Raw genomic sequence first — 23,786 nt, 5'->3', positions numbered from 1 at the left:
ATATGATCAAGTAAAGATACAACCCCCTCATTTTAGGGAAGGTGAAATCTTACATGATTGTATTTTTTAAACATAAGCTTATTTGATCAAATTAAAAAACCTGCTGATAAATTTAAATGTTTTATAAGATAGTAAAAAAAAAAATTATTAGCTTAACATTTAGGGTAAAAGTGTCAAAATTTTGAGATTCAGTTCCCAGCCTCAAATTACCACAATATTATATGTTAAGGATAGAAACTTAAGATAAATTAAAAATAAGTTAAAAATAGAAATGATTATGCAACTATTTTACAGAAAAGACAAAAATTAGGATAATTGTCTCTATAAGTTTGCATATTTTGACGATATATGAAATAAAAAATAATTAAGTTTATTTCATTCGTTTTTGACTCAAAAGTTAACCATAATGTTTCAAATAGTTTTTACTAAAGGTTTTATAAAGTAACACTATGTTTTTGTTATTATTAAGAAAATAAAGTTACTGACGAGTCAGAATTTTTTGCTACTGGATCACTAATGAAGAGCACATATCAAGGGGAAGGTGGGTCTAGACTTTGTAGTAATGGGGGGGAGGGGAGGCATGTTTTTTCGATTTGGTGGATCCTGACTATCTATGAAGGAAGGGGGGAGGGTTAATTCTCAGGTTTGATGATTTTTAAGCAGGCAAGTCCATAATTTTATTTTGCTGATTTTAAATAGCCTCTTTAATTTATTAACGTAATTTAAACTAAGTGCTGTGTTAATATAAAAGTTTACAAAAAAAAAAAAAGTTGCAAATGTCTAAGGGAGCGATTGCCTCCCCTTTCTTATGGATCCACCCTTGGCATAGATCCGTGGTTAGTCACCACACACCACTAATTGGATTTGAAATTTATTTTATTTATATAATGAATAGCTATAGACAATAGATTTAACTTGGTATAAATTATATCGTCTATAAAGGATTACTTCAATAGTCAAATTATAATGTATACCTGTATTCCTTATAATTCTTTGATTGGCATATTTAATAATAATTTCTTAAATACTCATTTTTAGACCACATTTCTTATACGAATATAAATTAGAATTAGTTAAATTGTTCCAACGGTAAACAATTTTTTTTTTTTTCGAAAAATCTTTTTTTCTCCCCGAACAATTATATTGGCCCTTTTATATAGGTCCAAAAGTTCACCTTTCGGAGCTACAATAATTGGGGCTTTTGTTTTTGTGAATTATCATACATTTGTGTTTATTTGAACAAAGTTTTAGCTTTATAGTATTTTCTTCCTGGTCAAAATTCTACTGTAACGTATTCTACCTTATACCTTTTATTACAAAAAGAGACAATATTTAAGTTATCAAATAAAATTTTATCAATTGCGCTAAGTCTTGGTAAAAATATATACATTCAATATACTTGGTCTTATCGCCCCCCTTTTTTTATTTTTTGCGATTTTTTTTTATAACTTCTTACCAGTCTTGGCACTATACAAAACTTTTTTCTGTATAAAATGCTATGCCTCGTATACAAATATGTTGTCTGTCACTAGGAAAAAAAATGTTCCTGAACTTCACAATATTCATTTTTTACAATAGAAAAATCTGAAAGTATATGAAAAAAGTGGTTTTAATGCCCTCCTTTGCCCTAAACAAAAAACTCTCTAAAAATTACAAAATACTGTGTAGTATCTTAGTAAGCTACTCATGTATGCCAAATATTAAATCCATCATTAATTCGCACCATCACAGGATATTATATAATCAATGCACAGCTGAGGAAAGTACATGCAACTGTGCAATAATGTAATAATAAATAATGAGACAAAGTCAGACAAAAAATTAAGAATATGGATAAAATCAAATTTTGCATTTTTAAAGATAGAAAAAAACTAGCTTTATATGTTAAAAAGGCCAAAAGCTATGGGTCAACTGTAACTACAGCTGTAAGTTGATTTCTTACCAAAATGTTCTTAAATCTCGCTCTAATTTTTATAATATCGGTGTGTAAAAAATTAGCAACGATTTTATAAACCAAGTTCATCAACATGAAATTATTTCTTTTAATGATTTTAGTTTTAACTCAAAGCTTCAAATTCAATGTTTTTAAATTTATTCATATCTTTTTTTTTAATTAAATATTAAAACATAAAAGTTTAACTTTGCTTTGTTTCAGAATTGTTTTTGTCAAGATATTCCGTTTATAAAGCATTTAAAGTTTTATAAATCAAAATCTGTGTGTGATAAATACCGTTTTGATTCTGTTTGAAACTTTTTTTTTTAGAAGGAATTTTGTGAAGTTTTTTCACAAAAACATTCCGTATCAATTGAAAAAAAAAATCAGTTTTATATAAGAAACTACAAAGTGGTATATTGAAAATTTTTTAGCAAATATATAGTCATTTCTTTAAAATAAGTTTCACAGGTTTTGGGCGACAGTCCATATTTTGATTCATACACATTAAATATAAAAAAAAGATTGGGCCTAAAAACTTTTAAGGCATCAGATATCTAGTAACCAGATTAAATTTACTGTGATGAAAGGTCTTTTTATATACATCTTTAATTACAAAAACATCAAAAAAATTTTCTTAAAATTATTTTAAATCTTTCTTGCTTCATTAGATAAAAAACCATTTACTAATTTTTGATCAACCTTACGTTGTTTAGATTGTTATATAGCAGATAATAATTTTAGGATTTGCAACTGCTTTTTACATAGAAAAGTCATAAATACTAAGTCATAGAAAACGTCATAACTATATTGTGAAATCTGAGTATAAACTTAAGTAGTATAAATAATAATATATCAGTGTCGAAACAGAGATAATGCACCCCTGAAGAACCTATCACTAGGTTATTGCAGTTGTTGCTATAAATATAACCATACAATCAAAGCCGTTGCTTAAGGAGGACAACCACAAAACACCAAACATGGATTTCATTGTGAACTTTGCTCGCAACAATACCACTGTGAATGTAGCTTTCAATAATCATATCTGGACGATAAAATAGCCTTAAATGAGTTTAATGATATTGCAAATGCAGCCGCATTTGTGATTTATACAAAATGACCGTATATATAGTTTATACAAAAGTAAAGTAATTTTTTTTTTTAATTCATTGCAATAGAAGCTGTAACCAACCTAGATTTTCTAATTAGGGGTGAACCGAAAGTTCGGCTTCGGTTTTGGCATGCCGAAGCCAGGTGTATTATTATTTTTCGGTAATTAAATTACTAAAGCTTGGTTCTCAATAATTGTAGAAAAATATAAAATAGTTGTGCAATTTTGTTGTGTTGCAACTTTTGCAGGAATCAAAGTTTCTATTTCAACAACAATTGTTTTACAACATAAAGTTCATAATACAACTGACATTAAGTTGCATAATTTACTATAGTATTCATTGTAAAACAAGTTAGTTGTTCAACTGTTGTACGACATTCCTACAACTATGAGAAACACCAAGCTTCAGCAAATTCTATATTATTTATTAAATTTCAAGAATGCTTTAGACTTGATAGTTTATAAAGATTAAACGCAAAAATATTTTTAAGCGTAGAAAATAAAGGGGGTCAACAGTAAAAACCGTTCGAAATGAAAACAAATATGCTGGTTTGACCTCAAAAAATGAATTTTTGCCGGCCAGTTAAAAAAAAAAACATAGTTATGAAAAAAAAGAATTTATGAAATATAATGCGGTTATTAATTTTATTTAAGGTGCCCCAAGAAGTTTTTACTGTCTTATCACAAAGCACCGCGGAAGAGCAGCATTTGAAAGAACGTTCATGCCTTTTTAATAACCAATGTTATAAAACTTGCCCAGAGGTGGCGTTGAACCACTGATCACTTCTTGATCTGACAACTTCTGATCACTTCTTGATCTGACAGCTTCTGATCACTTCTTGATCTGACAGCTTCTGATCACTTCTTGATCTGACAGCTTCTGATCACTTCTTGATCTGACAGCTTCTGATCACTTCTTGATCTGACAGCTTCTGATCACTTCTTGATCTGACAGCTTCTGATCACTTCTTGATCTGACAGCTTCTGATCACTTCTTGATCTGACAGCTTCTGATCACTTCTTGATCTGACAGCTTCTGATCACTTCTTGATCTGACAGCTTCTGATCACTTCTTGATCTGACAGCTTCTGATCACTTCTTGATCTGACAGCTTCTGATCACTTCTTGATCTGACAGCTTCTGAGGCAAGCACGCTAAACACTGTGCAACGGCTGCTTTAAATATTATATGATAATATGGAAATTAAGGTTTTATGAACTATAAAAATAAATTTTATAAAAAAAAAGGTTTTAAAATAACCAAGATGTATTTTGAAAATACATATTATAAAATTTCATAAAGGACCGAATGCGGGCTGGGTAGGTATATTGTTTGTTAACAATTTGTAATATAGTTAGATACGCAAGATAGCAAATATTCGCTGTATAAATGTAAAAGTTTCGGCTTCGACAAAGTGGCTTCAGAAGAAGCTTTAGCTTCGGTACATCCCTAGCTCTAATTAAACTAAAAACTAATTAAATGAAAACTTTTTGAAAATTGAAGAAAAATGCTAGTCTTATAAAAACATTTTAAAAAGAAATATCTTAATAGTTTTAGATTTTTAATTTTTTTTTTTTTTTTTTTTTTTTTAGGTGCCCCAAGAAGTCCTAACGGTCTTGTCATCTTAATAGTTTTAGATTTGTTTGATATATTTTTAAAGAAACATTACAAAACGTTGTTTGATTTTTTAGTAGATTTGTATATATACAAATGTTTAAGGACTGTTAAGTACAACGAAATAAAATACCAATTCAAATTTATGAATGATGCATTTTGGTGCTCTATTTACAATTTACATATAAATTTAAAATATCTGTTACTGTTTTTTACCATATATGGTCGGGTCGAGGTATTTCATCTTCATTTAAAGAACGTTCCAAAGTATAATCAGAACTTCTTTTATTGTTTAAATACTTTTGTATAAATATACCGACCGCAGCTGTGCCGAGTATGGCTCCTGCAACGCTACATCCAATAGCTACAGCAAGCACTGAGTGATGCGTCGTCTTCTCAACAAAAGTTGCCTTAAAATGAAATTATTGAATTATATTATTACTTTTTTTCATTGTAAATTTTGTTGAAAATGAAAATATACCTTTTTACTGCGTTTTTGATCATCTACAACAATGTTTTGCCCCTCAAGTAATGTGCTATCATCGTCTGTAGTGTTTCGACAAACTCCACCATATCGTCCACAACCTCCTAAGTAGACACGTTAGTTTAAACAATATTAAGACAACTGAAATAAATACAAATAAACAGAATTTTTTTTATTAAAAGAATTTTAAAATTTTTTAAGGTAATTTTATTTTATAAGTGCATCAAACTAAGACAAGTTATGAAAAATATTAAAATAGCAAAATGTCTAAATGTCTAAAAATATTACATTCACACAAAGAATGCATCTTAAATTAAATTCTCAAAATAATAATACACCTGCATTGTAGTAACAATAATAAATTTTAGTGTTCATCTTATTTTCTGAAACTCCGAAGGGGGAAGCTGTTTCACTATGTGCATTGGTATTTCCTTGGTCTTCATCATCCCACTCAATGTATTCTAATACGGGAGTAGTTCCTAAAACTGCTTGACATTCTTTCGATTTATATGCAATTAAAAAAAACGGTAAATCTAACGGTAGTTCTATTGGAATATTTTTATTGCCTTTATCAATACAGCAATAGTAAATAAGGGTATCGAGTTCATACACCCCTTCTGGGGTATACCCTTTTACTGTATTTCCGCCATCTAGATCTTCCTGGTTCTCGTCATCCCAGAATACCCAACCTAAAAGTTATAAAACGATTTATATTTGATATTTAAATATTTAAATAAAATGAATTAAAACACAACGTAAATAAAGTATTTAAAATATCTTGTATCTTCAAAAATTCTGTTTTTACTATCGGAAATAATATATTTATGATAACAATTGAAGTTATAACATTCCAACTTTATTACGACATACCGCTAACCAGATATCGCGACTTTGTAGTTATCGATTTTAATACGATTTATTATTAGCTACATATTATAGCTAGCTATAACTTAACAAAAAATCTGTAGCTAGTCGATAGCTACATATTGCAGTTTTGTAGCTAGCGATATTATTACTATACATTGATAGCTACAGACCATAAGGATATAGCTAGCTACAACATAAAGACAAATCTTAAGCTAGTCTATAGCTACATATTGCAGCTTATCAGCTAGTGATGTTGTTACAATTGATCAGAAGTTACATATTGTAGCTTTGTGTGAGCTAATACATAGCAACAATTTTATAGCTACTAAATGACAATTGTCAACTACTGCTTTATGTACATACACATGTGTATAACGCGGGCTTTTAATTATTAATATAACTAGTTGGTATAAGTGAAATCTGGAATTCTAAAATAATAAAACAAGATGGTTTACGAAATTGTCTGCAACTTTAGTAAGTAAAATAAAATAAGTAATAATAATAGTATTTTATATGACATAAATATGAAAAATTAATATAATAATAAAATAACATGCTAATTTTTGCTAGCTAATCATTAACTAATTTAGTTAGAGATCCTCGTGGCTAAATCGCTGTCTTTATCTTTACGTATATTGCTAGGTAGTTGCTATATTACTTTTTTGTGTGTCACGGTTTAAAAATATTTACAATGTACATTTATAATAAGCAACAGTAAAGGGTAAAAGAAAAACTAAGGAAAATGAAAAAAAGTCAACACAATGCCAATTGGTAAAATGGAAAAAATAATAAATTTTAATAATAAAATAAATTTTTATAAAAGAGAACATTATTTGTCAACCTTAAAAACTCCTAGACATTACATTAGACTTGAAAAAAAGCGGTGAAACGACTGTTGAAATTGGTAAAGTGAAATATTACTGCTCTGATGTACCTTTTTATCTTGTATATCTTTTGTGTATCATCCAATTTGCACTTTTTAGCAGTAAGCCATTTTAAAATATTTTTGGATGAAATTTAATGTCCTTTCTATTAGATTTTTTTTTCCAGTTAAATTCAGCCTTTCATGTTTCTTTTTTGTTGATTAAAGAGGTGGGTTCCAATTCTTTTAAACGAAGAGGAGTTTTCAAAGGTAGTATCTATATATAAGGTAGTATCTACATATAAGCCCATACAAATTCAATTAGCGTTGAAAGATATTTAGCACACTAACCCTATCCATTCCCGCTGAAACATTTGTGTAGTTTAAAAAACAATTGTGATTTGTTTTCTCGTTTTCTTTATCACGATGTTGTTTTATGTTAAACCAAATTTGACACCCTCTGCAATACCTTCTTAATACATCTGAACCAACACATCAACCGCTGCTTATAGTTATAGAATGTTGTCGTTTTCTCCAAGTACCATCAAAAGAAACCTGAATTTATGAAACAACGGTTGGGGATTTCTTAAAAGCATTTTCTTTAATTTCATTTGCATCAAACTTCATACAATCTTTAGCAGCAGAATCATTAGCAGCTTGAACCAATTTATGATTACTTTAAAAATTGCTTGCAAATTATATTTGCTATATAACCAAAATGACTCATCGGTGCATGGCCTTGACCAACCTCACAAAAACCAACAATCATTCGTAGTTAATATTCAATGCACTGCTATCTTTTTTGCGTGCGTTTTTGTCCACATTATTATATACTATTATATTGTCCACAGTATTATATACAGTATTAATTATACTTGTAAAAGTGTACTATTCATTTGAACAAGATGTAAATTTGATTTTCAAATAGTGTGAAAATTCCATTCTCTTTGAGTCGTCATTTTATATGGTTACTTTGTTTTGACAATATGGACAGCTACCAACTTGATCAAAATGTTTTTAAAATAGTCTAAATACTGTTTTTTATCCAATTTAAGTTTGCCAAGCTTCCTAACACTACATAACTTTTTTAGTAAAGTTATTTTACTATTTCGGTAACACTTGCTTTTTAGAACTTATTCCTAGAAAATGTTCTCGTAACTTTTTTTATGAAATTCTTTAAACTTCCTATTACTTTTATATATTAGATAAAATTAAATAAATAAAAAAATAAAATCCATAACAAATTCATTAAAAGATAATAAGTTATATTTTATATAATTATATATAAAGTTTTAATACTTATTCAATTCTTATATAATATGGCACTCAAAGGAAATGCAGTTTGCTTCATTTTATTTTAATCTACAGTATAGAACATCATTGTTAAATTCAAGTTTTTGAAAAATGTGCCTAGTATACAAAAATTTGTACAAAACAAAAAAAAAAGATGTGTTGTTAGGATTGTTGCTATGCAAATTACCATTTCAAAAATGAATTCAATAGTAGTTAATTGTCCTAAAACAATCTTAACTGAAAATTTTATTTTGTGGAAAAACAACCTTAAATTTATCACAAAACCTTTTAGATAAATAAAAAAACTATTTAATGTTTTATTATGGTTTACATAAAATGATTTAAATTTTATTGCAAACAATTTGAAAAGCCTTTGACACGTGACCTCATAAGATACATATATGTATCAAAAGTAAGTAGTTATAGTATAGAATTTTTAGTAAGCTAAAAGTAAATAAAAAATTTATTTAATATTATTTGATGATATAAATAAAATGTTTTTTTGTAAACAATATGAGCCTGCAGCCGTGGCGCAGCAGATAGAGTTCTGGTCCAGAACCAAGAGGTCCGAGGTTCAACGCCGGCTCTCGCCCATTTAATCGACATTGGTAAGGAAGAAGGCGTGAACTTTCTAGTTAAATGATTTTCCACGGTGTTCTGTGACCGTTAGGATACAGAACACCGTGGAAAATCATGGGGGCCCCTTAATAAAAACACACACACACAAAATTAAAAAAGCATTTGACACGTGACCTCAAAGGAGAGTAATATCAAAAGTAAGTAGTTTATAGAAAAGTATTTTATAGAAAATAATTTTTTAACCTGGATAAAAACATATTTATCAAATTGAAAATAATGCATCATAAATGGCGATAAAAAATCAAATAGGTTAAAGGTATTGAGCTTTGTAAGCTATATATATAATAAGAATAACAATGGCCCAAGTACCAAACCTTGTATTATGTACTTGGGTCATTGTTATTCTTATTATATATAAATGACTTACATTCTAAAATTAATAATAACTTTATACAGATAATAACTATTGTATTAATTAATAACAAGGTAGACTTAAAGTTCTTGCATGTTGATATTAATAAATTTGCTCAAAGGTCTCACAAATGGAGGATCAATTTCAACATCAAAAAATGTAAAACCCTGCAAATCGGAAAATATAATAAGAATTTCAAATATTGAATAAAAAACATATAACTAGACTCAACACCTATAAAAAAATATATATAGGCATAGTAATACCAAACACTATGAAGTGAAGCCATGAAGTTGAAGTATATTGGTGGAAATTCATACAGGTTACTTGAGTAACTATTAGAAAGATGATTTTTTATTAGCCAGACTCTTTTTAGAGTTCGAACCCCTAGCAAGACAAGCATTTATCTTAAGCAATATTGTTTGTTTTATATGTAAAAACGTCAGAGCAAAAACCTTCGGACTGCGTGCCCAGAATGTTTTTTTTTCGAAAAAATTTTATAACTGGTAATTGTTTATGAAACACTATTTTGGGTTAAAGAATCTGATTCTGAGGTCAAATTTTATGTTTGTGCACTAAGTACGAATATATGGCTAATGGCTGATTAATATAATTTTGAGGTAAAAATTTCATATTCAAAATTGAATACGTTTAAATTTAAAAAATTCAATATTAAACCCAAACATACAAGATATAAGTCTTATTTATATGGTCACACAAAACATTCTTGAATTATCATTTTTTCTTTTTTAAGGACATTGTTCACATCTACTTTACACCCTCTTGTGATATATCCGAGTTTTCTACATTTTCTACATGGCGAAATTCCTTATTTACTGGCGATCTTACTTTCTGGCAATTTTACTGACAATCTTACTGGATGTGTTCTAATCATCAATCTGGCAATTTTACTGGATGTGTTTTTATCACCAGTCTGCAGTAAAAGTCGTGTGCATTTATTTGCAATTACATTTATCTTGCCTCATAACTTGCTCCTCATTTGTAAACTTTAATGCATTTATTCCAACTTTCTCCTTACTGCTCAGAATGAGTGCACATTTAATGGATGCTAGGGCTAACCAAAGTCCATGGAAATGTCTATTTATGCAATATCATTAGTTCATAACCAACTTCTTTAACTTCATTAAGACCAACTTTTTTGTTAATATCAACTTGCTGATTAATGCAAAGGAGTATGTTGAACTTAGATAAAAAGGCAGAAAACTGGTCATCTGTCTTACAACTTACAGAACAGATTGACTCTACCTCTTTTAGACTAAAAAAACATCTGCCATTTATCCATTGTTAGTGTTACCACCACTGGAAGAAAAAGAATCAAGGTGTATTTCTGTTTTCTTTGGTACAGATTGAACAAATTTTTTCTTTGCTGTCTTCGAACCATTTTTAACTCTACGTCCAGCTAGATTTTTCCTTTTTTTACCTCTAACATTTTGTCAGAAAGATTTTTTGTTTACGATTTTTTCTCAGTATGAAATAACTGTTTTTTTCTGTACATTTTAATTTACTGAAAGTCGCAATAACGTTTTTCTGTACATTTAAATGTGAAAGTAATTCATTAATGTGTGTTACAGTGTACATTAGAGTAAAAATGCATTTGTATTAGAAAAGGCTTACATAACGACATAATTAAATTTACGCAATTAGGACCAATCAAGTTTACAACCTCATTTTAAGAGAGGTGGAAACTTTGCATGGTCATAACTTTTAAACACTAAAAGATAATTAGATGAAATTTGAAACATGTCGATGAATTTAAATTTAGTTTAAAAGATTTTATTAACTCATTGCCCTCACATAAGGGAGGAGAGAGAGGGAGAGAGATGATATTTAGAGAGGGATATATACTTTTTTGGTATTTTTATACCAAGGCTCCAACCGCCGAGATTTTTTTTTTAAAGCATCAACATATTTAAATTTGGAGTTTTTAAAACGCCTGGAAGTATCAAATCTGAAATCGCAAAAAATCTTAGATCCGCTACTGCCTCATATGTCAACTACGAATCAATAACTTAAATTAAGATTTAAATTATTAAATTTCCGGTGTTTACGGGCAGTGGAACTTTTTCCCATGAAGTTAGAAAGTCTAAATTTTATGCAACAGTTGAGTTTAATTTTTGCAATCACTTTGTTTCTAAATGAAAGAATATATTTCTACACAATTTAAAACTGTTTTTAGTTTGAAGCAAAAGAGTAACAAATAAATGTTTGTACATTTTTTTTCTTTAACAGTTAGCGAATTACAAAACATAGATAGATGAGGAATAACAGAAAAACAGTAGTGGTTTCTATTAGCTTTAAATAAATGTTACAATCTTAGATAGATGAAAATTGTACTAAAAATGAGTTTAAACGGTTGATTTTAATTTCAAAGTAAAAAAAAAAATACAATGGCAATATTTTTAATAAGGGTTTCATTTATCTTAAATTTTCCGATAATGGAAAATTTAAGATAAATGAAGCCCTCAGCGATGTATGAATGATGCACCAATCTCGATTTAATTCAGTCGATGTATTTAAATTTATTTAATATATTTAAAGTAATAGTTAGTAATAATAATACTTTTTAGTTAATAATACAAAAAATATAATACTTTCTAATTCTATAATTATTATAAAGTATTATAATAAGTATAAAGTATTAACTTAAATTATTATTAAAAAGTTAGTTTGCAACAGCGAAAATAAAAACCATTTTCTGATTTTTATTTTCTTTAACTGTTTCGTAAGTTTTTTTTTAGAATTTTGAGATTTAGAGGTAAAATATTTATTTATGATTCTTGTTAATGATTAATAACATTCTATGTTGAGTTATAGTCACTATGATACCTATATAAAAAATGTTCTCACTACTCTACGCCTACCAAAAATTTTTCCATGGCAAACAAACACAAATTTTTTCAAGCATATTCTTAAGATTATTTTTATTAAGGATAGTTGCTACATCGGAGCGAAAGTAAAAGGTCTACTTTGTAGTTTGAGTAGATTCACCCTCATCATAAACATTTTCAACACTAAATGTTGTTTTTACCATTTCTGCTACAAAAATCAGTGTAACTTTTTTTTTTATCTTTTTTAATTTTGTTTTCGATTAACTCCTTAATTTTTGTAGTCATTTCATTAAAAAGCATCAGCTTTTCTAGTTTAGAAGTAAGTTTAAGGAAATCTTTTATATTAGACCTTTAAAAGTAGTAAAAACTTTCTTCAATAAAGTTTGTGAAGTTGATGGCTCTTATTGCTCAACGGATTCCTCTCTCAACAATTTAATAGCTGAAAGGTAATTTTGCATTAAAATAACTTTTTCGGAAAGCAGATCTTTAAGATATGAGAGTGATATCTTTGTTACATCATCCATTTTTTCTTTATATACCTTAAGGTTCTCATTCTCTAATAGAACTTGCTTGTTAGTATAATAGTTACACAACTAAAATGTATCATGAGTATTATAATGTAAAAAATAATAATGTAACTAAATAATTCCAATTAAAATTTTTTTTTATCTTGTCCGCTTGTATATTAAAATATCCTTGAAAAATTTTTATTTTTGAATGAATGATATCATTTTTATAATTTTTTTAAGTTTTTTATAACTTCTTGAAAATCTACAAAGAGATCTATGATTTCGATGATATTTTCTAGTCGGCAGATATTTTATGGATCTTCAAAATTATTTGTTTTCAACTCAACAGTATTGTTTCGACAGATTGTGGTTACTCTTTGTAACTTCAAGCTTATAAAGTGTAACAACAAAAGATCGTTTAAAAAAGTAGAAAATAATAAACTAACATTTAATAAAATAAATTTTTACTTTATGTAAATGTAATGAAATTATTTAAAAGTTTATTATTTTAAATAATGCTCAACTTTCCATCTTATCATCATCAAACGATGAACGAGGCATTAAATGATTATAATTTACTGGCTCTTTTATCATTTACAGTTCCAGTTTGTCACCGTTTGCGCGAAAAAAACACAATAATTTCTTTCATAGATAAGTAGGGGAGACCGGGGCTAGTTGCAACAAAATTTAAAAAACTGCATTTATCTCCTTAAACTTTAATATTTTTGAAATTTTTTTTTCAGGGTTATAAAATAGATCTTAGTGACATGTTAATCCAACATTGATAAATATAATATAAAACTTAGTTATTCCGCAATAGTGAAACAAAAATGAAAAAAAAAATGTTGCAACTTACCCCGCGTCGGGGCAAGTTGCAACAGTGAACGGGGCAAGTTGCAACACATTACTTTAAAAGAATAAGCCTTGTAGAGTTCACAGAAAAATTACTAGTCAATCTGTAATTTCTATTTGGCAACAAAAAATTTATAATTACAATAAAAGAAAGTAGTATTTTCCTTGAGTTGCAATACATTTATTATGCTAGACTTCACATATACCTGACTTGTTTAGTAAACTAAAAACTGTTTTTGAAAAAAAAAAGTTCTCTTGGTCAAATAAACAACAATAAGTTTAAAAAAAGACAAGAGGAGTATTTAGGATATTAAGTTCTGTTTTTTTCTGTTTTTAGGATATAAAAACACAATAACATTTTGTTTAAAAAACAATTTTTTTAATGCAAAAAATTACATTAATTCCATTTTAATTCACCTTTAATGTTTTTCTTTTTGATTGTTTATGTGGAAGTATTAGACTTTCTCTTTTTAGAACTAACTTCTTTTTCAGCCATAAGTCGCTGTTTTACTGGAGTATCTGTAAGAATTTCTGCATACTTTCTCTTTGATCTAGTGAGTATTCTTTCCTAGGTTGTGCTTTTGGCAGAGGTCTTACATTCTCTGGGGAAAATTCTAATGATACCAGAGATGGAATTGCATCTGAGATTGAAGTTGATATACTAATATCAATACCTGCTTTAGATTGAGTTTCTGGACGATCAGTAACAAATGATGGAGCAAAATCTGCATCTGAAAATATATCCTTATCATATGGGAATATTCCTGCCACTCTAAAACCAGATGTTATGTTTTGTTGTGTAAGAGAATGCTGTAAGGCTATTTTTGCAATTCCTGGCAAATCATATATACTCATTGTTTTTCCTGGCCATTGTTTCATCCATGAGTCTTGTGCATTAGCTACGCATTTTTTGAATGGTCCGAATACAGATCTATCTAGAGGTTGCAACTTATGTGAGCAATGAGGAGGGAAGGAAAGCAAAACTATACCATTATCTTTACACAATGTTATTAATTGGACAGATAAATGAGACTGATGGTTGTCTAAAAGTAATAGCACAGGACTTTCTTTTGTGGGCTTGGCATGCCAAATAAAGTGGTTTAAGTAAGTAACAAAGCACTCTTCATTCATCCACCCTGACCCATTCGAAGCACCAATGCATTCATTTGGTCCATCACAAATAAAGGGATCAAAAAATTTCTTTCTCGGAAATAGAAACATTGGAGGCACACTATTGCCACATGCATTTACAGCTAACACCATTGTCACTAGTGTCCCCCGTTCTTGAGATGTTAATGCTCCAACTTGCTTAATACCTTTACGAGCAATTACCTTGTTTGGTTTTTGCACAGTGGTGATACCAGTCTCATCAACATTGTAAATATTAGATGCAGAAAAATGATTTCTATCTAAAACATCTGATAATTTTTGAAAAAATACACCTACATTAGCACGACTAAAACTAGTTGCTTGTGCAAGACTTGTTGCTTCTGGAGTTCTAATAGACAATCCTGAATGTTGATTTAAAAACCCTCTCATCCAGTCAGGACCAGCCATTGAAAGTTTTAACCAAGATTTTGGAAAATTAAGGTTATACTTTATAGCACATTCAAATGCAAGTTTTCGTGCTTCATAAGGTGATAATCCAAAATAAATATCAGAAGCTGTTGATATATATAAAGCAATAGCTTTTTCTTGTTCTAAATTGAAAACTTGGCGTGATTTTTTATAACCAGGAATAGGTAGCGGCATTCCCATATTAATAGCTTTTTTTACCTTATTTATGTAACGAAAAAGAGTTGAGTAGTAAATTCCATACTTTTTTGCTGATGCTCTAACCCATATTTCTTTTCCATCAATAACTTGGTTTGCTGCCTCTATTACCACTGCTGTTGGATAAAGTCCTTTTTCAGTTTTTCTTTTATAAGTTCTCATTTACAATTTTTACTTAAGCACAAAATAACAGTTTAATCAAATAACAATAAAATAAAAAAACATTAACGTCATTTTACACAACTTAACCTACATCATCATTTATTTATATATGAATGAATAATGTATCTTTGCATATATGTATACATGTATATATATATATATATATATACATGTATGTAATATGTATATTAAACATAATATACATATAAAATACATGTATATATACATAATATGTAATGCATAAACATATATACATATATATACATATGCTTTATATATATTATATACATTTACAATTTATTTAAACTTATCTTCATCATAAAATTTTTGTTTTCGTTTATATTTGTTTGCGCTGTTACATAAAAAAAGCGTCCATTATTTTCGAAAAAACTTGTTAAGTGCGTAAAATCAACAAATCCCGCAGCTAATTTATGATTCTACTTACCCCAAGCAATTTGATGCAACTTACCCCATAGGCATCATTATCACTCGAATCATTGTATATAATTATTTTTATTTAAAAAAATTTTTTTCTTTTGACTTATCGTGTTTGAAAAAGATTTTTTTAACTTACCATAACTTTATTATGGTCATATACCTCTAAGTTTAAAGTAAAACCCAAAAAAACTTCAAAAACGAAATTTAGAACTTTATATCGAAAAAAAAAAAACATCAATAACTTTTGAAATTTTTATTGAATAACTGTAAGTTTTTTACAGCTGACGCGTTAAAGTTATTGTTATATTATTTAAGAAAAATTTTGGAAAAATATACAAAAACCATTCTTTAAATTACATTGTTGCAACTTACCCCTGTTGCAACTAGCCCCGGTCTCCCCTATTAGGATTGTCATTCGGATTTTCGAATAGTTAAAGTTAGGCGAGGCTAGTCAGATATTTGGATTGGAAACCCTACGACCGATATATGAAAAAGTTATTTGGAGTAAATTTGTGAAACGATTGATTATGAAATGACTATGCAAAATAGCTGAAATTTTGATATTTTGTTCTTCATAGTAATAAAATTCATATTAGAGGAGGTTTTTGTTCAACGCTGTTTAGTTCCTAAAATGTTATCATATTAATCATGTTTGGTTTACCTAATTTTTTAGTGTTTCTAAGTTTTTTATGCGCAATCTATAAAAATATTTTTTTATTCTCATTTATTTTCTCTCTTATAAATTTTGTACTATATTTAACATATGATCCGAATTTCATGTTAAAATGACTTGTATATTTTAAGTAATTATTTCACAAAAATTTGGTTATCTTTACTTTTTAATGGGGAAATCGAGGCAAAAATTTAATGTAAGAATTTTTCTTTATTATTTTAATGATGTATTAATGTTTTATAAATGCAACTTTAGAATAGTTTCAATCATTTCTTGGGGTACCAGTTACTTAACTTAGGTTTTCATTCTAACGGTTTTTCATATAAAACTAGCAATATTGCTAACATATATGCTTGTCTGGCTAGGGGCTAGAACTTTAGAATTTGCCTGGCTAATGAGTTAACATTTAATAGTTATCCAAGTAACCTGTATCAATTTCTACTTTTATACTATAACGTAACTACCGTTACAATTTTTTGAAGTTTAAGGGTGTCTGGTTGCCACCATGATTATGAACAGTATGATTTCTAACATTACAATCAAATAAAATTATAAGATAACTACGCCTTACAATTTGATTTATTTTAGCCGGTATTTTAAACACCTTTGGTACCTGTTACCAGCTAAGGCAACTTTGCTCTAAAATACAAAGTTTACGATCGTTCCTACTTGTGTTGCAAGCATGCGCTGAGAAGTTTTCAGCTTTTGTAACATAATGGTGGTCTGGCGGCCAAGCCCTGTAGAGTATTAAGGCACAAAGATGTAAGACCTATTTTTAAATATGTAGCACCAATGTAAAATCCTTGTAGTAAAAAAGATTTTAAAAAGTTAGAAAGCGCATAACAACGCGCAACTAAATTGATTCCAAAGTTACGACATTTACCACATGTAGCAAGATTTTAAAACCACCTTAAAAACCAGGAGAATAAAAGGTGATTTAATTCAATATCATAATATTTTTGCAAATTTTAGTATCAAAAACCAAAAATCCATTTCATACTAAAATAAGTTTTTTTATTACTTCTTACTACATTTAAATATTTATATATATTAATTAAAACAATAAATAAACTTTACACAATATTACTTATGTAATCCAAAAATTGATTTGAGCATAAACTTACAACTACTCTATTAATGCAACTTTTGTTAAAATGATAAACACATCAAAAGCGAACAACAGTAGAGAAGTGGGACATTCCAAAAATTTCAATTAGTAGAGGTCTCTAATCAATGTTATCTGAGTTTTTTTCCGTTCTATTTAGGAGACATTGCTTTGTCTGCCTGCGTACTGTAAAAACCATGTTTTTGAAAAATACCCTCTAAAAAACAACTTTTTGTGGGGTGAAGTGGGACAAAGAAAATTAATTGATCTCCCATTTCTCTCATTACTTTTGCTTAATTATAATGTTGAATCCTCTAAAGTATTTTGATTAAGTTTACGTGGTTTACGATTATAATAGTTTTTAAATGATAGTTTTTGTTGAAATATTTTGTTAATTAGTCGGTTGTCCCACTTCACCCCATACCAGAACCACTAAACTCAATTGCACGGTTTCTCTAAAATCAAAAATAATTATACTTTATGATAACCTGCTGTCAATCTTAAGGGGATGGAACCAATGCCTACAATGATGCTTTATTTGTTAAAACTTTTTTGGTGCAGTACATATATTATATAAATAAGATATTAAATTACTTTAGATTTTTTTTTATTTCCCACTTCTCTCCATTCTCTCATAAGTATTGGATTGTAAAGTTCGCAGTAATGGATTTAATAAAGTTTCAAAAAACTGAAACTATTAATACCTTCCATAAAATCTTTAGGACAGTTTTCTCCATATTTATAAATGCAGTATTGACCGTCGGGCCATTTAGTATCTACTTCTTCAAATAAGCTTTCTTCTTTAAGGCAGAATTCTTGTCGAACACCATGTTCGTTTACTGTACCTGATAAATGCAAAGACACAGAGTGTTTATTATTACTATTGTTATCTTCAGTATCATGATAACGTAATCCTTCTTTCCAAAATTGTGGACACCCACTAACAGGTCGTGGTAGTCCATAACTACCGGATGGCCACTTCATAGTACCTAAAAACAACTAACGCATGTCAAACAAAAATTCTCCATAATGGTTTTTTTTTATGTAATTTCGTTTCAAGCAATATTTTTTCCAAAAATAAAGAAAATATTGTCCAAAACAGTAGTTAATAAAAATAACAGATAAAAGTAAGTAAAAAAATAAATTTAGTTTTCTTTGATGATTGAAATAAAATGTTTGTATTATAAACTATTTAAAAAGCATTTAAGAAGTGTCCCCGTAAGATATTAATATTAAAAATAAGTAGTTATGTTATAAAACTTTAAAGTACAGAATCTTGTGTAACAGAACTTAACACATTAAACCAATCAGGTTTTTTTGTCGCCAAAATTTTGTGTGCAGTAGAAGATAACTTGAGTGGAAGATAACTTGATACTCTTTTCTCAGACAACAGCTGAAGTTGGTTTCTAATTGGTGACTGTTAGTTGGTATGATCTTATTTTGGAATTGTTCAAAAATCCTCAATCAGACGAGCTTTTTAGCACGTTTGTTGTCGCTCTTAAATGCTCTTAAAAAAGCTGTTTGAAATAGTTATATATTAAATCATATAAAAGTTAATTTTAGCTTTTTACCTCTTCTAGCATACTACCCCTGACCATTAGTATTTTCGAAGTGTAGCGTAGGTGTAGATGGTATAAATAGTTAAAAATATTCAGTCAGGAAAAGTGAAGTTTTGCTTCTTATTGTTGATTTCCGTCTTGAAAAGTTTTACTTTTCGCGGAGGGGAGGTGAATCAGTTAAAAAAATATAGTTAGGAAAAAACGCCTGAAAACGCCAGAACTAAATATTTTTTTCAGATTTGAATATTTGTCAGATCTGTATAATTAAATGCATGATATTATTTGACATCAGCATAAGCTCACAAAAAATTCGGAGTATTCACTTACATATTTACGTCACTTTAAAATCCGAAAGGCTTAACAAATACATTAATATAAAAAATATAATTTTGAAGCAAAATGATTACACCAATATAGATTTGAAGCAAACTGATAAAACAAATAAAATGGAAATGTTTTAACGTTACGTAAGACTTAGGCTTGTTTGAGGCTCGTTATTTCAAGAAATGCTCGTTTGTTCAAAATTACTAATCTTATGCAGGTAACTTATCTTCTCCGGATTAATTATCTTTTCTTTATATATATATATATATTTAAAAAAAAAAAAAAAGTTTAAGAAATAACCTTCTATATTCCAAAGTTGTGCAAAAATCCATAGACTGACAGTCCCTAAGTAAGCAAAATTATTACGCATCCTTCGCGTGGTATCATAATTGTTTAAAATATCAATTTACGAATAAAAGAACGAATAATTTTGAAATAAATTGGTAATCAATTTTTAAATCAGTAATTTAAAAAAAGAGCTGCAACTTAGTTTTATGAGCTGATTTTCAATTTGCAATGCGCACCGTATTTATTTTCAAAAACACATTAGTGCGTGTAACTTTAGCAAAATTAACAGAGATCCTTATCGCACGTTATGCATATTTACGCCAAAAAAAAAAGAGTATTAATACTTATGTTTGAGAAATAGTTTTTGCTACTAAAGATATAAATTTTTTATTTTACCAAGTTTACAAAATTGATTACATAAAAAAAAAAAAGAAAAAAAAATGAACTTAAAAATTTACATGTGAGAAGTAAAGTTACTTTAATTTATAAAGAAAATCAATGCCGTTAAAACATAAAACGATGTACAGACAAATGTAACTCTCGAAATAAATGTAAAGTTAATTCAGAATTGTTAATTTTTATAAAATAATATTTAATGAGAAAAAATGACTGAACAAGATATAAGTAGTTTCAAAAAACATTTAATGGTTTGGACCATGCTTTGCACGACAGCGGGGCTTTTGTTTTGGATTTTTAAAAAGATTATGTCTAAAAGAGAGGAATATTTAAAGCAAGAAGAAGCTGCCAAACAAAAGCGTCACGCAAACCTTGCTATTATGGAAGAGCAAGAAAAAATAAAAACAAACGACGAAAAACCATCAAATAAAAGCGACATGCAAAATGATACAATACAATACACTCAATACCAAGAGTTCCTACCTGATAACTTATGGAAAAAGTTTTCTTTAACAAGTGAAAGTAGAGATGTTCAGAAGTATGACTTATCTTTTGAAAGCAATCCGGCACAAGTTGAAGTATTAATTTATTACCAATCTTTTGTAAAGTTGTTTCGTATTGTAATACTAACGGTAAATAACCTTGAAAAATTTATAAACAACGATAGTAACAAGATAAGAGTCAAAGTCATCTTCCGACGCTCAAACGAAACAAAATATTCAGAGTCATCACAGTTATATCCAATAGCAGAGACGGTCCCAATTAAAGAAAATTTTTCAGTTCAAATGGATACTTTAGATTTTTATGGATGTGTACTATACATAACTGTTTGGAGTATTGATGTTTTTTACAGAGAACTACTTTTAGGTGCGATATCAATTGACTTGAATTCCTATAATCACAATTTAAAGAAAAACTTTTATGGAGATGTTCTCCCTGTTAAGAAGGTAATCTAAAAAAGATTTTTATTTGTTATAAAGATGTTCTCCCTCTTAGGAAGGTAACCTAAAAAAGATTTTAATTATGGAGATGTTTTCCCCGTTAAGTAGGTAATCTAAAATGATTTCAATTTGTTATTGATAAATTTTACAAACGATTGAGTTTAACAAAAACAAAATTAACTAAATTTAATACTTATGTAAAAAAAAATTAAAAAAAAAAAGTCCTTGCAAAATACTTTTAAAAACAAGAGCACGTTACGATTGCTTCATACCCCGATGAATATTACTAAAAGTTGTTCCAAAAAAAATTAGTCAATCCTAGAGTTTTTAGTTTTAGTTAATAGTTTATTTTTCGAAACTTTATTCTGATTAAACAATACTTGAGTTATTTTCTTATTCATTACTTGGGTTTTAGGACACAAAGGTTTACGGTCACTTACTTGTTTCTCTATGTCATATACCTTCAACTGAGCGACTAACATGCGTTGTTATCAGCGGGAAAAATTTTACTGGAGACGCGAACAGCGCTTCAATTCTTAACAAGGCAATCAGTAAGTTTTTTCAACTTAATAAATAAATTTGTTTACTAATTAATCCTTTCTAATTGAAAGATATTTTACTTCCTGTAAACTTTTATGATCTGTTGTTTATGATCTGTAGTTAATCGAGACCGGTATCAATAGTGACTGTTAATGACCTGCAACATTCACTTTTCCGTTAAGCTTCCCAGTCGACACAAGATGTGTTTTACACATCTAAAAAACTTTTTGACACTTTTTAACTTGTCTTGAACACGTTTTATGGCCCCTGGGTTAACTTGTAAATAAAAAATATTTAAAAGATAGTTATAAGTTCTAATGAATTTTAATAAAAATTTTAAGGCTTCCTCGCCTTAAAAAAAAAAGTTTTAATGAAAATAGACTGATGTTTCAGAGTTAAATGCTTGCTTAACATGCTTAACAGAGAGATGTGAATGCGGACCGCAGGGAATGCGGTCGCTCGTCAATCAAAGTTAAACTCGTTAATCAAAGTTGGCCTTTTGGTTTTTTAACTATAAACAGTACATATATTTTTTAAAAAATAATTAGACTGTAAAATTAATAAATTTAAAATTTTTTTTTTTCAAATTTATATATATTATTAATAATGATACTAATAAAATGATAAATCTTTCATTATTTATAAGATTTCAAAATTTTCGATGGGCAATTGACTGATAGATATGGTTATAAACAGTAATAGTATTTTGTTACAGTAAAATTTTAATGGATTTAAAACTATTTAAAGTTATTTGAATGTTTTAGATCCATATCTTGACATATCTCTTCTAAATGATGGAAAGTTAATAAAAAATCACACAACATCCGTCTCAAAAGAAACACGTGATCCTGTTTTTAACGAAATGATTGAGTTTTTTGTCCCTCAAAGTCAGGTTACTTTATCAGATATTCTTATTATGGTTTTTTATAAAGATGACAAAAATTTTAATGAAACAATAGGTAAAATTTTGATAGGAAGTCATGCCCAAGAAGATGGGTACAAACATTGGTGCAAAACATTAGAGAATCCGGAACAATCTTTTGCGAGGTGGCACGCAATAAAAAAATAGTTCTCACTGATTTTGATATGATCATAGAGTTTTAAAATAGAAACAAAACTTTTTGTAAAATCTTTTTTTTTAATAGATATTTTATATGTAAAAAATTTACTTTGATTACAAATTTTACAGTCTTTTATTTAATTTGTTGTTCTTTTTTTATTTTTGAACGAATTGATAATTAGAATAGTTTGCAGATTTTATTAACAAAGCCATTCTGCAAAAAAATAAATATTTATTTTAAACAATGATATATCAAGTTTGACTAGATATGAGGACTCAAGATATCAGGAGGTCTAAGTAACAAAATCAACATTTTGAGAAAACTCAAAACAAATTAAAAAAATCTTTGTAAAAGGGAAAATTAAAATTGCATAATTTTGATACCACATCAGAAGAATAATCAAGTCTTTTTGATGGCACATCAACAACAAAAAAATCAAGTTTTTTTGACGGCACATCAGAAGAATAATTAAGGCTTTTTCGCTCTAGTGCTCAAAGTTTGAACTTTAGGATTTAACATTTTTGAAATTCATGTATATAGCTCCTTATTGAAAAGTCGCTCGGACCATTTTTTGACCTCTGGGGTTCTCATATTTTTGTTTTGTTTTGTTTGTTTATTTTGCCGTTTAATAACTTTTACAATTTAAAAGTTTATAAATAAAAACACTGGCAGGGCAAGTAGAAGACATTATTTTGTCTTATCACCGAGCCCCAATCGTACGTATTTACAATAATCGTATAATATATTCATACTTTACAAACTATTTATTGAAAATTATAAATGTAAAAATAAATAACAATTAGTTTAAGAAATACTTCAAGAGCAATATTCATGTTAAGAGTAATAATCAAGTAAACAAAAAAAAAATTGAAAGAAAAGTAAAAAAGAAAAACAAAAAATAAATTAATTAATTAAAGAGCACGTATTCACAAGAGCCACATTATATACGTATATTATACAAAGTATTTATTGAAAAATATGAAAATAAAATATATAACAATTTGTAATGAAGTAATATTTGAATAAAGAATGAAAAATTAAATAATAAAAGAGTACTTAATTTACAAAAACCGTAATATTTATGTACATTTTAAAACCAATTTGAATAAAAGTAAAATAAATAACAATTCATTAATAGTTAAAAAAAATATATTTAACTCA

The 23,786-nt window shown here is 28.2% G+C and overlaps 2 protein-coding genes across 2 annotated transcripts; one reads left to right on the top strand and one right to left on the bottom strand.

The window, feature by feature from the left end:
• Window positions 1–4,794: 4,794 nt before the first annotated feature.
• LOC100210996 (uncharacterized) lies at window positions 4,795–19,903 on the bottom strand. Its single transcript, XM_065812280.1, has 5 exons — window positions 19,700–19,903; window positions 18,221–18,505; window positions 5,481–5,831; window positions 5,140–5,246; window positions 4,795–5,068 (listed from the first exon to the last, which is right to left on the bottom strand). Exons 1-5 carry the CDS (start codon window positions 19,767–19,769, stop codon window positions 4,871–4,873), a joined length of 1,011 nt encoding a protein of 336 aa, XP_065668352.1. The 5' UTR covers window positions 19,770–19,903; the 3' UTR covers window positions 4,795–4,870.
• Window positions 19,904–19,994: 91 nt separating this feature from the next.
• LOC101235780 (synaptotagmin-2) lies at window positions 19,995–22,765 on the top strand. The gene is made up of 3 exons (XM_065812279.1): window positions 19,995–21,030; window positions 21,440–21,575; window positions 22,329–22,765. The coding sequence occupies exons 1-3, from the start codon at window positions 20,293–20,295 to the stop codon at window positions 22,631–22,633; spliced, it is 1,179 nt and encodes a 392-aa protein (XP_065668351.1). The 5' UTR covers window positions 19,995–20,292; the 3' UTR covers window positions 22,634–22,765.
• Window positions 22,766–23,786: the final 1,021 nt, after the last annotated feature.

This window comes from Hydra vulgaris, chromosome 12, assembly GCF_038396675.1.
Source record: "Hydra vulgaris chromosome 12, alternate assembly HydraT2T_AEP".
Lineage (NCBI taxonomy): Eukaryota > Metazoa > Cnidaria > Hydrozoa > Anthoathecata > Hydridae > Hydra > Hydra vulgaris.
The sequence above is the reverse complement of the archived record's forward strand: the minus strand, read 5'-3'. Positions and strand labels throughout refer to the sequence as shown.